The sequence below is a fragment of the Molothrus aeneus genome, chromosome 2 (assembly GCF_037042795.1).
Source record: "Molothrus aeneus isolate 106 chromosome 2, BPBGC_Maene_1.0, whole genome shotgun sequence".
In the NCBI taxonomy this organism is placed as follows: Eukaryota; Metazoa; Chordata; class Aves; order Passeriformes; family Icteridae; genus Molothrus; species Molothrus aeneus.
Genome location: NC_089647.1, coordinates 103,347,152 through 103,360,976, shown reverse-complemented (window position 1 = coordinate 103,360,976; position 13,825 = coordinate 103,347,152). Strand labels below are relative to the sequence as shown.

The window sequence follows — 13,825 nt, the reverse complement described above, 5'->3', positions numbered from 1 at the left end:
CATTCCTATATTCTCATCGTGTTTCTCTAGCAGCTTGGGGGTGTATTTTTCCACCTTTGAGTAGTTTTAATTTTTTTGACAAAAATTACAGTTCAATACTGACATTAGGAAGATAAGTTTGAGAAATGAACTGAACTAACAAATCTTTTCACAGTACTGTGAGAACATGATATTTTGCTTCTCACCTGGCCATGGTGAGAAGCAAAATTTTCCATCGTGGTGGGAGAAAAAATGTAACTGTCTGTGCAACAGATTAGGGTCTTTTGCACAACTTTCTTCTAAAAAAAAACAAAATAAAATATTTGCAGGAACATGAGAAAGAAATTAACCTCTATGTGGAATACTTCTCATCTTTTCAGTTTGGAGTTGCAAAGTTCCGCTGTTTTGGGGTACAAATTCTATTGTACATGACTACAGTTTGAGGAAAATGCCCTGATTTACCAGATCAAAGACAGATATCTGATTTTAATTTTTTTGCAGTGGGAGCTACTTAATGGTTTTCATTGATAACAGCTATAAAACAAGACATCACATAAAGAATCGCAGCTGAGGGAAACCAGGAGGAATAGAAGGAATTTCCTGCCTTTATTAGATTCACAATACAACTCCTTCTGAGAGGATCTATGGAGTGACACAAAGCAGAAGAAACTAAACTGACATGCAACTTTTATCAAACAGTGCGTGTTGCTATTTACCCACCCTGCCTCACTGCAGCTTTTGCTTCCTCCCACATCTGAAGCACTTTCTTCTAATATTTAGGTTATAAAATAACCTCATCTATTACTTCATCTTTAGTGAAATGCTAGAAGCCAAATGTCACACCTAAAATCCTCCTTTCCTCCTGGAAATGATCATTCCAGGCTGAGGAGCTTGTTCTGCAGCAGTGGCCTGGTGCTTCCGAGACCGGCTGGGCTGGAGTGGGCGCTGCGTGGGGATGACCTGTCCATCCCACCTCTCAGCAATGGGGCTTTGGGGAAGACAGGGAAGCAGGCAGACAGCTCTGTGTCCTGGCACATCCTGGCAGCTGAGCAGCCCCCAGAGCTGGCTGCAAGCTTGTACAGTTTAGAGCAGCTACGAGATATATTCTGAGCTTTGCCAATGGCCACAATGTTTGGTCTCAAATTGGCGGCAAACAGCCAAAGAAGAGGAAAGCTTGCCATTCCCTCCATCCCAACAAAGGATGCTGAGAACTGCACCAGCATGCCCAAGGATTCAGCACTGAGAATTCTGACCCAGACTTTCCTTCTCAAGACAAACACAACACTTTATCTGCACTTTTTTCAGACCTGATGCTAGGAAAGCCCTCTGCTGCCTCAGTGCAGGGCAGGGTGTGCTGCAGCATGGCTGCAGACTCTCTCCTTTCTCCCTCTGCTTGCCTGTGGCAGCCTGTGAGCCACAGGATGCTGCCTCCTCCCTGATGAGAGCTGCAGTCCCATGGCACTCTCCTTTCTGCTGCCATGCTGGGGATTCAGTCATAACCCTGGGTGAATGGCTTCCATAGAAAACAGAAGCTCCAAGAGCTTACAAGGGCACATCCTGTGATTGCACAGTCTGCAATTTGGCTTACCTATGGTACACCAGGAGGTCCCCCAGGAAACTTCAGTCTGATGGTAAGGGCTGTTGTGTGATGGGGACAACATTAGCAATTGTTAATGCATAATGCATATTGCACTCCTCAGAGCAGAGGTTTCTAATAGCAAATAACCATTTAACTTGGAATAAAACTGGCACCTAGTCCGGGGACAAATGACTGACTACCAGATCCTCATTTATCCAGCTGTTCTTATCCTTACTGATCCTATTAGGAGAAAGGGAAATTTAAAGCAATAACAAAATCTGAATGAATGGTTCTTCCTGAAGGATGCACTGCTTGCTCATCACTCCCAGCTTTTTCAGCTAGCTAACAGTGCAAGGAACCAAAAAGCAGCTCACTGCTGAGATGCCAGAGCACTGCAGCATGAGAACTGCACAGCACCACCTAAGCTCCCTCACCACCGTGGCACACTGAGTGTTCAGACATGAAAAAATAACATCCACTTCTTCCTTCTGCCATGGTTTAAACAGTGACCATTCCTTGGACTTGCCCTCTCCCTTCCGAAAATGGTATTTATGTGTCCTGCACCGCCTTAGAGATTTCTAGAACTGTGTTTTCCTTTAGTCTTTAGTCATTTGCATTTGGTAACATCTTGGTCTTGGTCTTTGCTTACTTTAAGTCCCATGCTCACTTGGTTGTTTATTTTAGACAGAGAGGAATGATGGCTTCAACACGGAGACAAATCCCTTCCAGCAAATATCTCCAGGTGAGGGCTGTACTGGTCTCACACCTCCCCACCATGCCATGTTTAAGCCTGTGGCACAGCTGACAGATGAGAGGTGGTGAAATTGCACTTCCCTGCCAGCTGGTTCTGTCCATGGGCCCAGGAGGGGACGCCAGGAAGCAAAAATCCTTCCACTTATCCTGGGCTATGCCATTTGCACCAGGGCCTCAGAGAGCCATGGCTGGAAGTTCTTCAAACTGTTTTATTTTTGCTGGTCCTCCTATCTCTGCCACCAGCACAGAAAGACAGGTGCTGGGAACCAGAGCCCCTCAGTAGGGTCAGTTTGGATGCCCTGGGATGGCCAAGCCCCACACTGGGCTCTATGAGCCAGCTCTCCACTGTTCAGAGCTTGAAACAACTTTCAGCAGTGCCATCAAAGCTGAGCCTGAAGGCAAAAGGGTTGTACTTGGAGATGTATGGTCAGGACAGAAAGGAAAGCTTGTTTTTATTCTTAAGTCCCTGCAAAAGATGCAGGAAGCTACAAGAAGGGGTGAGAAAAACCTGTACCCCTTTGCTTTGTCGAAAAATCCTTTAATTCAAAAGTGAGAAGGTATTACCAGAATTTTGTTAATTTAATCAGGTAGCAAAGAAGTCTGCAGCCTCCCTGTGAAGGAAACAGATCCCTTCCCAGCGGGGATGGGTTAGAAACTGCTGATTCATCTGCACAATGGTCCGATCCCAGAAATCCTTTAAACTCATATTACATAATTTCCTACCCCAATCAAATCTATGGGCAAAGGGGATGAGGACCCAAGCACCGGTGTCCCACTTGGATCTCACCTTGCTGGTGGCACAGCTTTGTGGGGAAACTCCACAGTGACAGCCACAGCAAAATGCAGTGGGACCATTCAGTCTTTAACAAGCTCCCATGCCCAGCTCATGAAAACACATCCTGACTCTCCTGGAAGCTGGGTCAGTCACAGACACCATTTCTAATCACAAGAATGTGTACAACTCCCTCCTGCTTATCATATATACCTCAAAAATATGTTTGGTTTTGCTGCTGAGCAGTGATATGTGGTGTTTATAGAGGACATAACTCATTGTAAGGACTTGACTATACTTTGTACTTGACATACAGTCAATGAATGGCCAATGAGACAAAACTAGCTAGATATATGGATGTCCTCCTGCACTGCCAATGATCTGGCAGGCAGACGTGTTTAACTTTCAGGAGCATCATCTTTGCAAAACCGTATTACTTTGTTGTTGCTGCTATTATTTGACTTATTTAGTCTTGCAGTCTCCATCTGATGGTTCAAATCCAATATTAGCTTTGCTTTTCAGTGTTGCCACTCTTAGAATATTTTTGCTGTCATTTTCACCAAGTCTGTTTTTTCTGAGTCCTGGAGCCTGAAGTATTGCCATTTTTTTTAATCACAGCTTTCATTAAAAAAAAAAATAAAAGAAAAAAGAAAAAATTCTAAACTCATGATTGCAGAGAAAAGACTGAGAAGGCTCTGAACTCATTGACTATTACTGTTTAAAATTTTATTACTGCTTTGGATTCAAGACTGAAAAACTAGAAAGCAGGATGAAGACAATAATTTTAAATATACACTTCATTTTTATGAGATGCTGGTTTACTCTTTTAGTAATTTTTACAGGTAACTTGTGCCAAGGAAAATGAAGAGGAGAAAATGCCTTTAATGGATAGCTATAAATTTCTCCAGTTCTTCTATGATCTCAGTAATCTCTGGCATTTCATACCTTTGCAGTGTACTTTTTTATTCACGTCAAGAGATGGCCTCAGTCAAAACATAAAAAGGTTATGAGAGGGAAAAGACTTGCACAGCTTCCAGCTTATTTTACAAAAAATCCCCACTGTGGGTTCTGCAGATAGGGGCAGAATTAAACTTTCAAGAGTGCATTTTCATCAGAAGGTGCAGAGAGGGAGGACAAGGGACCCCTGGCCAGGCTGTGCCCTGCTGTCAGTCCGAGACCGTGGGTCCAGGGTAGGGGTTCAGGTGGGCAGTGGCCTCCTGACCATGCCAGCCTGGCAAGGGGTGAGGAGCCTGCACACAGCCAGCAGAGGAAGCCAACAGATCCTAATGGCTCGGGATAAACATTAGAAGTCACAGCTGGAGAGCAAGCAGCAAGGATTGCTCTGAGTAGTTTGGCTCTTTTTCTCAGTCCTACAATCAGGTTTCCTGAAGAGACGCTAAGATATTAATTATGCACGGGATTTATTTTTGCAACTAATTTTTTCAGCTATCAAAAACACAAGGATTTATCTTTTCTCTGAACAATTTTCAGAAAAATAAAATCTAAAAATTGTTCAAACCACAAGTCATCAACTGAGGGACAACTATTAGTGATGGGAGCGGCAGATGTGCGTACATTTACATTTCCATCTGTCTTCTTGGTAGCTAAAGAAAATCGCTAGATATGATTTTTCTTTTCTTATCTGAAGTGGAGAAGCTTTTCTAATCAATACCATCTTAATTCTGACACCTTGTAAATCTGCCTGAATTTGTTCCACCAAAGGCCACTCTGTTTTTTGGGCTGACTGCTGCTGGATGACAGGACACCTGGGCAGCAGAAACCTCTCCGCGCAGCCTGGTGTGCGGCAACAAGATCAATTTTTCATGATGGGGAAAAAAGAATAAAACTTCGCTCCTCTGTCTGATCTTGCATCAGTTCCACCACGGGCGGCTTTCTCCATGCACTTCAGATGTCTCCATGAACACCCTTCCATCTTTATACTGCTTCTCAGGGGCTCTTGCCAAGCAGAAGCCTGAGGAACAGCCTCTTCTGCGCTGCAGGGAAACCTTAATAGCTGCAGGTTCACAGCCCACGGTCTCAGTTAAAACTCGGCTCCTCCTTCTGTCTTTCAATAAGAAAGAGGGGGTTCTCTGGCTGTAAACCCCAATTTAAAGGCAGGGCCTTGTCCCAGCTTTTAGGAAGTACAAATGTGGTCAGTGGGGAGGCCTGGCAGCTCTCTCTCAGCCCTGTGACACTGCCTGGGGGTGGCCTGGTCCCGGTGGCTGTGACGCACAGATGTCCCTGGCCTCGGATGCCTGTCCTGCCCCCTTGTGTGCTCTCCCTGAGGGGGGATGCTCCCAGCACACACAACACATCCGGCCACCTACTGAAAACACCTGTCCTCCATGTGTTCTGCTTGCTAGAGGGGAAGCAAAGTCTGACCTTCCAAGGCAGGGAAGGCAAGGCAACACGGGGTGCTGGGCATTCCGAGCACGGCTGCTCGGCTCGCAGGGTGGTAGGGAGCATCACACCATGGAGTGAAGCAGGAGGGAGAGCAGAGGGGCCCTGTCCTGGCTGGTGCTACTGGAGCAGGGCCAGGGGGTGGTGGGCACCAGGGGGATGTGACTGTCCTCCCAGGCACAGGCAACTTTATGACTTCTGCTCCAGGCGCTGCCCAGTGCCTGCGGGAGAGACCAAGCTCTCTTGCCTGCAGGAATCACTCTGAGGAGCTGCTGCTGCTGACACTGGGAGCTCAGGGGGGTTTCTGCACACACTTCCACACTGTCCTTGCAACGTGCTATTTACCTTCCCTCTTCCTTGGCTGTGCCTGGATCTTACCTGCGTATCTTAATTCTCATCTGTTTTCGCATAAGATACATTTTAGCCCTGCAGCATTGTGCTGCTATGACAACAGGCTTGCACTTCTGCTGCTTTCACACCCTTGTTTTTCTTGTATTAGGACTCTTCCCCTCATCTTACAGCCTTGCTCTAAAGACATGACTTCATCCTTTATTTTGTTTTCAGCAGAATGCACTGTGTGCTCTATTGCCTGTTTCTCAAGAAGTGTTTTTAGTGCCTGAGCTACCCTGAGAAGGTGGAGACCTACTACATCCATTGCTAGATCCACAGCTGACTGCCTGTGTCCAGGCATTCAGGAGTAGCCAAAAGTTTCTAAAAAAAGGATACCTTTTGTTATTCAGGATTGCAACAGACCCAGCTTTCAATCACAACCCACTTCCACCGACTTTGGAAATAATGGTTAAAGTGTGCCATGTTTGTACAGCAAAGCAATTGGGAATACCACAGACAAGGGAACGTGGTTATTTCTAAACAAGGTTGTTTCCTCCACGAATTTCCTCACACGTACAAAGTAAGTGAGGAAATCCGTGAGGACCGTAGACAGAGCGTGCCAACACACACGTTAACAGGAACAGAATAATTAAGGAGCAGAGAGAGGAAATAAAACCCCAACAAGATGAGGTCTGCAAGATTTGGGAGCTAAACTGTTTTGTTCTGCAGCAATCAGAAGTTCTGAAGTTCTTAAATAAATGTGTCCTTAAACAGAAATACCTGACTTTACTTCATTTGTGTGTACAAATACATATTTAGTCAGTTACCTAGATCAAATAATGGCCAGTTTAGGAGACAAGCAATCTATAAGCACTACAAATCTGTAGTTAGTAAAGGTTTCTTTAAGAAAAAAAACCCCTTGTCATCTACAGATTTTTATAGAAGGAAACTGCAAATACAATCCCCTTCAGTAAGGCGTGTTACATTTCAATCCCTTTTCATCTTTATGTCTTGATATCTTTAGCGGAGTTTTGGCCAAAAAAATATTAGTACTGTGTTATTGTTATAAACACCATAATGGAAATGGAAAGAGAATATTTTTCTGCAAAAAAGGGTAAATCTTTAAAAAAGTCTTTAGTATGGTGCAGTTAACTCACTGTAAGCATATAGGAATAAACAGAATCAGAAGGATCGGTGTGTCAAATTCTAAGTTACAATGTATTTTCTGAGGTTCAAAAATCTGTCTAGGTCTGTATTCCCATGAGTTTGTATAACTTTAACCTAACAAGTCTCTCGCTGCAAGTGAAAATATCACCATGAAATGATAGGGGGGCTGTTCTAACACTATTTTTAGGTGGGATTCTAGGTTTTTTTAGAGAATTTCTACAGGCTTTATATAATCATCTGAACCTCTGCATGATGGTCCACACCAAGTATCCCAATTATTTTTGCTTTTCTAAGCACTCTTTGGAAATACAGGGGTAAAAGGACACTTTCTTCAATTAGGGGTTTTTACCTCCTACCTCTCTCTCTCAAAAGACAAATCTTGAGGGAGAAATGTCCTGCACAACAACAGCACAGGATGCCAGTTCCCTATGCTCAGCTATAGAGCAGGTACTGCAGCAAGTAAAATTTCATTATTGTCCTCCCACGATATCTCAGTCTCAGGATGCATCTCTTCCATATCTGAGAGTCTACCAAGGCTTTTTATTGGAACACCTATTCAAGACCAGAGACTGAGGATATGTTTAGATTTCTCCCTTCTGCAAATGACTATGGCAGCTGGAAATGCAATGTTGGGATGGCAGGCCTAGAATGGTGTAAGCACTTGCAGGGAGCCATGAGAACGATGCATAGAGATTTACACAAAAATAGGAAATATAAGAGTACTTGGCATCATCTCAAAAGCAAAACTATTCTCTAAGGGAGCCACACACCTCTCTGCTAAGGAGGAGAGCTCCTGTGTGGAGCAGCTTGTGTGTCCAGCAGGACCTGGGGCTGTGCTGGGAGCAGCCGGCGTGGCGCTGGCAGATGTGCACTGACAGCGGGAGCCCTCCAGCAGCTCCTGCTCTGGGAGCTCTGCCTGAGCCCTGGGCTGAGCCAGGTCTGAGGCTGAGCCCTGCCCAGAATCCCCTCCCAGCCAGCAGCAAGGGATTGTGCAGCACTGGCAATGGTGACTTGTCAGTCTGGTAATGTGCCCACCAGGAACTGCACTAAGGTAACCAGAGTGTGTTAGAGATGTCACCATAACAGTATTTTCATTGACTAATGAACTGACTTGGATGTTAGACTGATGAACTTTTGACAGGAGCGTCTATGTTTGAGTTTCCACTGCTTAGAGCCCAAAACTTTGTATCCTTTTACTCAGGAACAGTAACAGAAGCTGACTTCTTCCTCTGCCTAGATCAGGGAAAATCTCCTTCCTTGGCACATGACTAGGGAAGCTGTAGCTTCTCAAGGCTCATTCTTCTCCCTCTTTGGCAGATGAAGTGGGATATGGCAGGTAAGGAAACCAGCAAGATGTGCTGCAAGAGCATCCAGCATCTGCCTGGGGCAACCATCCTCCTGCGTCTCCCATCCTCCTGCTTGTGGGTGGAGATGCAGCAACAGCCGTGTGGGAGGAGCCAGTGTCCAACCTGACATTTATTCCGAAGCAAAACCTCTCCCTTGGGGAGGTCATCCTCCAGAAAAGGAAAGATAAGCAAAAGCTGCTGTGTAGGTTCTCTGCCCTGCCTGTACTTACATGGCAGCTTCAGAAATGTGAGTGGGATTTACTCTGTGGTTTCACCCAGGACACTTATTTACAAGCACAGTCCTTTGAGCTGGTTGGCTCTGGACCGCAGCTGGGGCTGCCTTTGCTCCCTTCTCCCTTTCATGAAACCAAATGTGTACAGGAAAGCCTTGATGGCCACCTTTTTCTTTCTCCTTCCCTTGGTGGCCCTGTTAACATCAGATGATGTAGGCCTGCATCACCACAGATATAACAATTTTGGGAGCTAGGAGCCCTCCCTCCTGTTTTGCTGTTCTGTGGCCCATGGGACGGGCCATCCCCAAGGCTGGACAGGCAGCTGCCTGAGCCTGCCTCTGCCCACAAACAGAAGCATAATCAGGACAAGGAACTTAATCCATTCTACACAAACCTATTGGAATTAACTAGATAAGTAGAGAGTTGGAAATAATGCATCAGACACGTCTGACAATGTCTAAACAATCAAATAGCAATGGTGTTCATTAGCTCACTAAAAGAAAAAAATTTTTTTTAGTGAATTCTGTCTATTAAAAATAGGGCTGTGTTAAATACTGACAGAACTTTCTAAGTTATACCTCTCTTGCTGACGTGATAAATCTTATGCAGAAGTTTGCCTGCAGAAAGATTCTGAGTATCATTTATTTGTGTGTCACTCTGCTGTTGATAAAACTACACATCTCCAGAGAAAGCAGTACAGAGAAAAAATCCATTATCATTATTATTCTATGACTGAGTAAGTGTGCATATACTGGATGCAATTGCAATTCACAGTGCAAGAAAATGAAGGCATGAAAATCATTTCTCTGGAGTTTTCTTATTCGCCAGTAATATTGCTGTACTTAGTGAGTCGACACTCATTAAATGTTTGCTCATTACTGTTGGGTAATATGTCAAAAAGAAAACAGAAAATACTGTGTGGCTCTGTACCACAGTTCTGTATGTGCCTACAGTGGAAATGAAACATAAGTAAATTCACTGTAACAGTTATTTCATTGTTTAGCAAAGTGAGAGGTCTCCCTGAAGTCTCTTAGAATAGGTGTTTGCATCTGTTTTTTCATTTTAGAAGAGACACTCCTTGAAGCGATAAAGAAGAATTAACATTGGCTTTTATATGGGCTGACAGTTTGACATTCAGAGGGAAAAAAACCCAAACCAATGCTGAAATCTTTTGGGCTTCCACAAGGCAACAGCAAAAATGTGCAGGATTGAGCTAGCCACACCTCTGCTTATTTCAAAATGTTCCTTTCCTTTTTCTTGAGTGAACTTGACCCTCTTAACACTCAAGTTTTTTGCATCTATCATCCCTGTTTTTCTTTCCAGGATTGCTCAAAACTACTGGGGCATAAACTAGAGTACCAGGTTCAAGAAAAGCAGGTTTCTGACATGTTATGATCTATAGCACAGTGAGATGTCCTGTCAGATTGTGACTTGCACACTCCGTGCTGCTCAAGTGGGAGGATGCTGCCCGCTCTAACTTGAACCGGCAGCACAGGCTGCACCATGCCTGCAGTCTACAGCTGGGCTGGATTTTCTCTTCATCTATGAAACCGGTGGTGGTGGGCTGGGAGTGGAGGAGAAAAAAACACTACCCACTAAAAATAAGCTGCTGAGTTATGTCATTTGCCTTGATGAGCAGTGAGAAGAAGGTTTTGTAGTACCCCTCTCCATGCAGAAGTGCAGTCCAGACACAGCAGCAGCCCCCCAAACCATTCTCGGCAGCCTGATAGACTGGTACCTAACTGTTTTTGAAGTTTGAGTTTATGAAAGCCCGAGACGCCCTAACTCGGGAGCACAACTGCCACGCGAGTGGAGAGACACCGAAAAAATTATTTAAGCAAGCCAGACTGCCCTTCTCGCTCACCCAAAGCAAATAAAAGCAAAACGGGGAAAAAAAGAAAAAGATGGGGGGTGGGGGTAGAAAGAAAAAAAAAAAAAGGAGGGAGAGCGCGGATCCCGCGGCGCGGGCGCTCCGGGCTGGCGTCCCAACTGTTGCAGGGAGGTGACCGGGGAGCTGCGGTGGCAGCGCCCGTGCCGGGCGGGCAGAGCACGGCATGCGCGGCTGGGTCCGTGCCGGCGGGCAGGTGCGGGGAGCGGGGCGGGATGCGGAGCGCCGGGCCGGGCGGGGTAGCGATGCTCGGGGCCGGGGGACCCGCCGGGGTTACCTTGAGGATGAGATCGGTGTGGTGCTGGTCCAGCATGTTGGCCTTGCGGAAGGAGGTGATGATCACCCGGCCGTACCTCCCAGGCGTCTGCAGGTCGGAGTAGAGCCGGTGCTTGGAGCGGTTCACCGGGAAGAGGCTGTCCACCAGGTTCCTCTCGATCTTGGCCAGGCTGTGCGTGGGGGCCAGGAGGTGCTCCACGCTCTCCTCCACCTGGTAGCGGCTGAAGCTGGCGCCCAGCAGGATGGAGATGAGCACGGGTGCCGAGGCGAAGAACACCGGGTGGCTGGCGACGAAGTGGCCGAGCCGGGAGAAGGACGTCCCCAGCCCCCTGTGCAAGACCTGCCGCAACATCCTAGTGCGGAGGGCGCGCAGGAGAGCGAGCGCCGCGCCGGGGCCCCCGCAGCTCCCCCACGGCCCCCTCAAGACCATGGGGCAGCCCCGCCGGGCGCCGCCTCCCCGCCGGCCGCGGCTGCGGGGGGCCGGGGGCGGCCGCCGCGCGTGTGCGTGTGTGTGCGGTGTGTGTGCGCGCCCGCCCGCCCGTGTGCGTGCGCGGGGCGCCTCGGGCGCTCGTCCTCCCGCAACGCCGCCGTGCCCGAGAGGAGTTTCCCAGCTCCTCGGTGCCTGACTTCCCAACCCGCCGCCCCTCGCCGCGGAGCGGCGGCGCGGACCGCCGGGGGGTGTGTGTGGGGGGGCAGCCCCGCCGCCGCCCCGCCGCGGGAAGGGGAAGGGGCAAGCGCCGCTCCCCGCCCCCGCCGCGGAGTTTGCGCGGGAGCGGGGCTGCCCGCAGACTGCTGACTAATCCCCCGGCCGCGGCAGGCGAGGCGAGGCGGGGCGGGCGCGCAGAGCCCTCCGCGGCGCCCCCGCCGCCGCCGCCCTCCGCCCAGGGGCGCGGGGCCACGCCGGGCGGCGCCGAGCACGGGGCGGCGGGCGCAGCGCCGCGCCTCCCGCCGGGGCCCCCGCCCGCCCGCCGGCCGCGCTCGGGACGCCGCGGCGCGCCCCGCCCCGCCCCGCCCCGCCCGCCCCGCCGCCCCCGGGACGACGGGACAGCGCAGGCTGCCCGCGGCCCCGACGGGCGGGCGGCGGGCCGCGGAACGGCCGCGCCCGGTGGAGGGGGTGTCGGGTGTGTTTCGTGGGGGGCTTTGTTGCGGGGACCCGCCGCCAGAAACGTCCGGGCGCTGCCCCCGGCCACGGGGGCCGGCCTCGTCCCGGGATGCCCGACGGCGCGCCCCGCGGTCCCGCCGCACGGCCACCGCGGCGGCGCCGGCAGCGCGGCACAGCCCGCCGGCCCCGCGCGGCCCGAGTGGGCATGTGCGAGCGCCGCACATGCCCATTAGGGAAAGCGGGTGCCGGCGGCGAGGCTGTCCCTGCCCGTCTCACGGTCCCCGGCCGCCCGGCATCGTCTCCGGAGCCGCCCCGGGCTGCCCGGGCCGTGCCCCGCGCGGGGAGCCCCGCACCTGCCGGCACCGCGCCGTGCCCGGGGAGCGCGGCCGCTCCCCGCAGCGCGAACCGCAGCCCCGGCGGCGGGTGGGTGAGCGCGCTGCCCACCTGTGTGTAGGTACAGACCGGATGCGATTCGGGGGCACGGCCTCGATTTTAAACACAAATTGTATCTAAATAGCAGAAAGGAGCGCAAATGCTCTAGCTGTTGGCATATTTGGGCACGCTGGTTCCTAGCGCTGATCTGGCCCAGGCTGCTGCTTCCCAATCCAAAGGTGTTGGTAATGGGAGTCCACTTAATACCCAGGCCGGTGGTTTTACACATCAGAGAAAAGGAAGTTTCCTTTTGACAGCTGTTACATGTATTGCTGCATAAAACAGCACTGGTTCCCTGTTTTGGTTGTTGATAGGCTGACAGTCATCCTCCCTTTTACATTTCAGTAGTGTCTGACCTAAGCTAATGTTTTGTCATGGACGCTTCATGCACAAAACCTTGACATCATTCCTGTCTCCTCAGAGCTAGGTCACACAGCTTGAATGCTAAACTCTCCATGTTTCACTTGTAATGTGGCGAGCAAGTGAGTGGCTTGATTGAGCATGGCCAAGGTCAGAACCAACATCTCCTGGTTCTTTTGGGTTTCATGCCCAAGACCAGGAATCACTCCAGGAGTGATCTGCCTGTGAAGTCTGTGCAGCTGCACCCACAGTGCCCAGTGCAGGGATTCTGGGGTTTGTAACGCGATCCCGCCCCTGCTCAGCTCCACTCCCACAGAGGTGGGTCCCCACTGCTTGTATCAGTCCTATGTAAGTTTAAGAAAGAAAATCTAATTTGAATATATTTTAAAGAACATTTCAAAGGTGGACATAGAAGCACAGACATAGGAGAGAACTGGACCCGAGTTTAGGTGACCATTCACTGTTAGGTCAGGCTCAGAGCCCAGGTCTCTTGTCTCCCAGTCCAGCACTTTCCCCTCACTGCCATGACTGTACACGGATCTGAACACAGGCTTACTCACCTCTGTGTGTCAGGGGAACATAATGCCTAGTGCTCTACATCATTACCAACAAGTAAAGAACTTTTGTCATTGCTGCAGGCAGTATCATCTGTGCTGGTATTTTGGGTCTCCATTAAAGATATTTTATCATTATTAAAAAGGAAGGGAGATTATTAATTGTTTCAGTAACCATCCAGTGGCCAATGCACAGTTCTCCAGGGTATCTCAGGAAAACTAGTTTGAGGATCTGACATCTAACCCAGTTCTCAGCACATTAACTTTGGGTGAGTTATAGGTGACCCCAGGAAGACTCAAAGAATCATTTGAACCCAACCATTAACAATATATATGCATTTTTGCAGGGGCATAGAAGAAAAAACTGATGCATCAGCAATTCTGCTGGATGTTCCCCTGTCTTTCCAGAGCAGTGTCAGTTTAACTGCCTGTTGTAACCAGCATCAGGCTGCACTGTTAGCGACAGTGGAAATTATGTCTTTCCAAAGAGAGCCATAGGATTTTACTCCACAAAATTCTTCTTCCCTTTGGCTCAAGGAATTGTCCTGCCTTTGACTGTAGGGTTGTCTGTAGGGGAAGAACATATGGGGGAATGTTGACATGCTACTGGAGCTCAGCTGTGTGTGCTGGAGCTGCACTGAGTACATTACAATG

The 13,825-nt window shown here is 49.2% G+C and overlaps 1 protein-coding gene across 1 annotated transcript in view; it reads right to left on the bottom strand.

Moving 5' to 3' along the window:
• The window catches only part of PTCHD1 (patched domain containing 1), a 33,304-nt gene extending 22,214 nt beyond the window's left edge, over positions 1 to 11,090 (bottom strand). Inside the window, exon 1 of the mRNA XM_066571651.1 lies at positions 10,725 to 11,090. Within this exon, the coding sequence (XP_066427748.1) occupies positions 10,725 to 11,075 (351 nt within the window). The 5' untranslated portion in view covers positions 11,076 to 11,090. The remainder of the gene's footprint in view (positions 1 to 10,724) is intronic.
• Between the last annotated feature and the right edge of the window lie 2,735 nt (positions 11,091 to 13,825).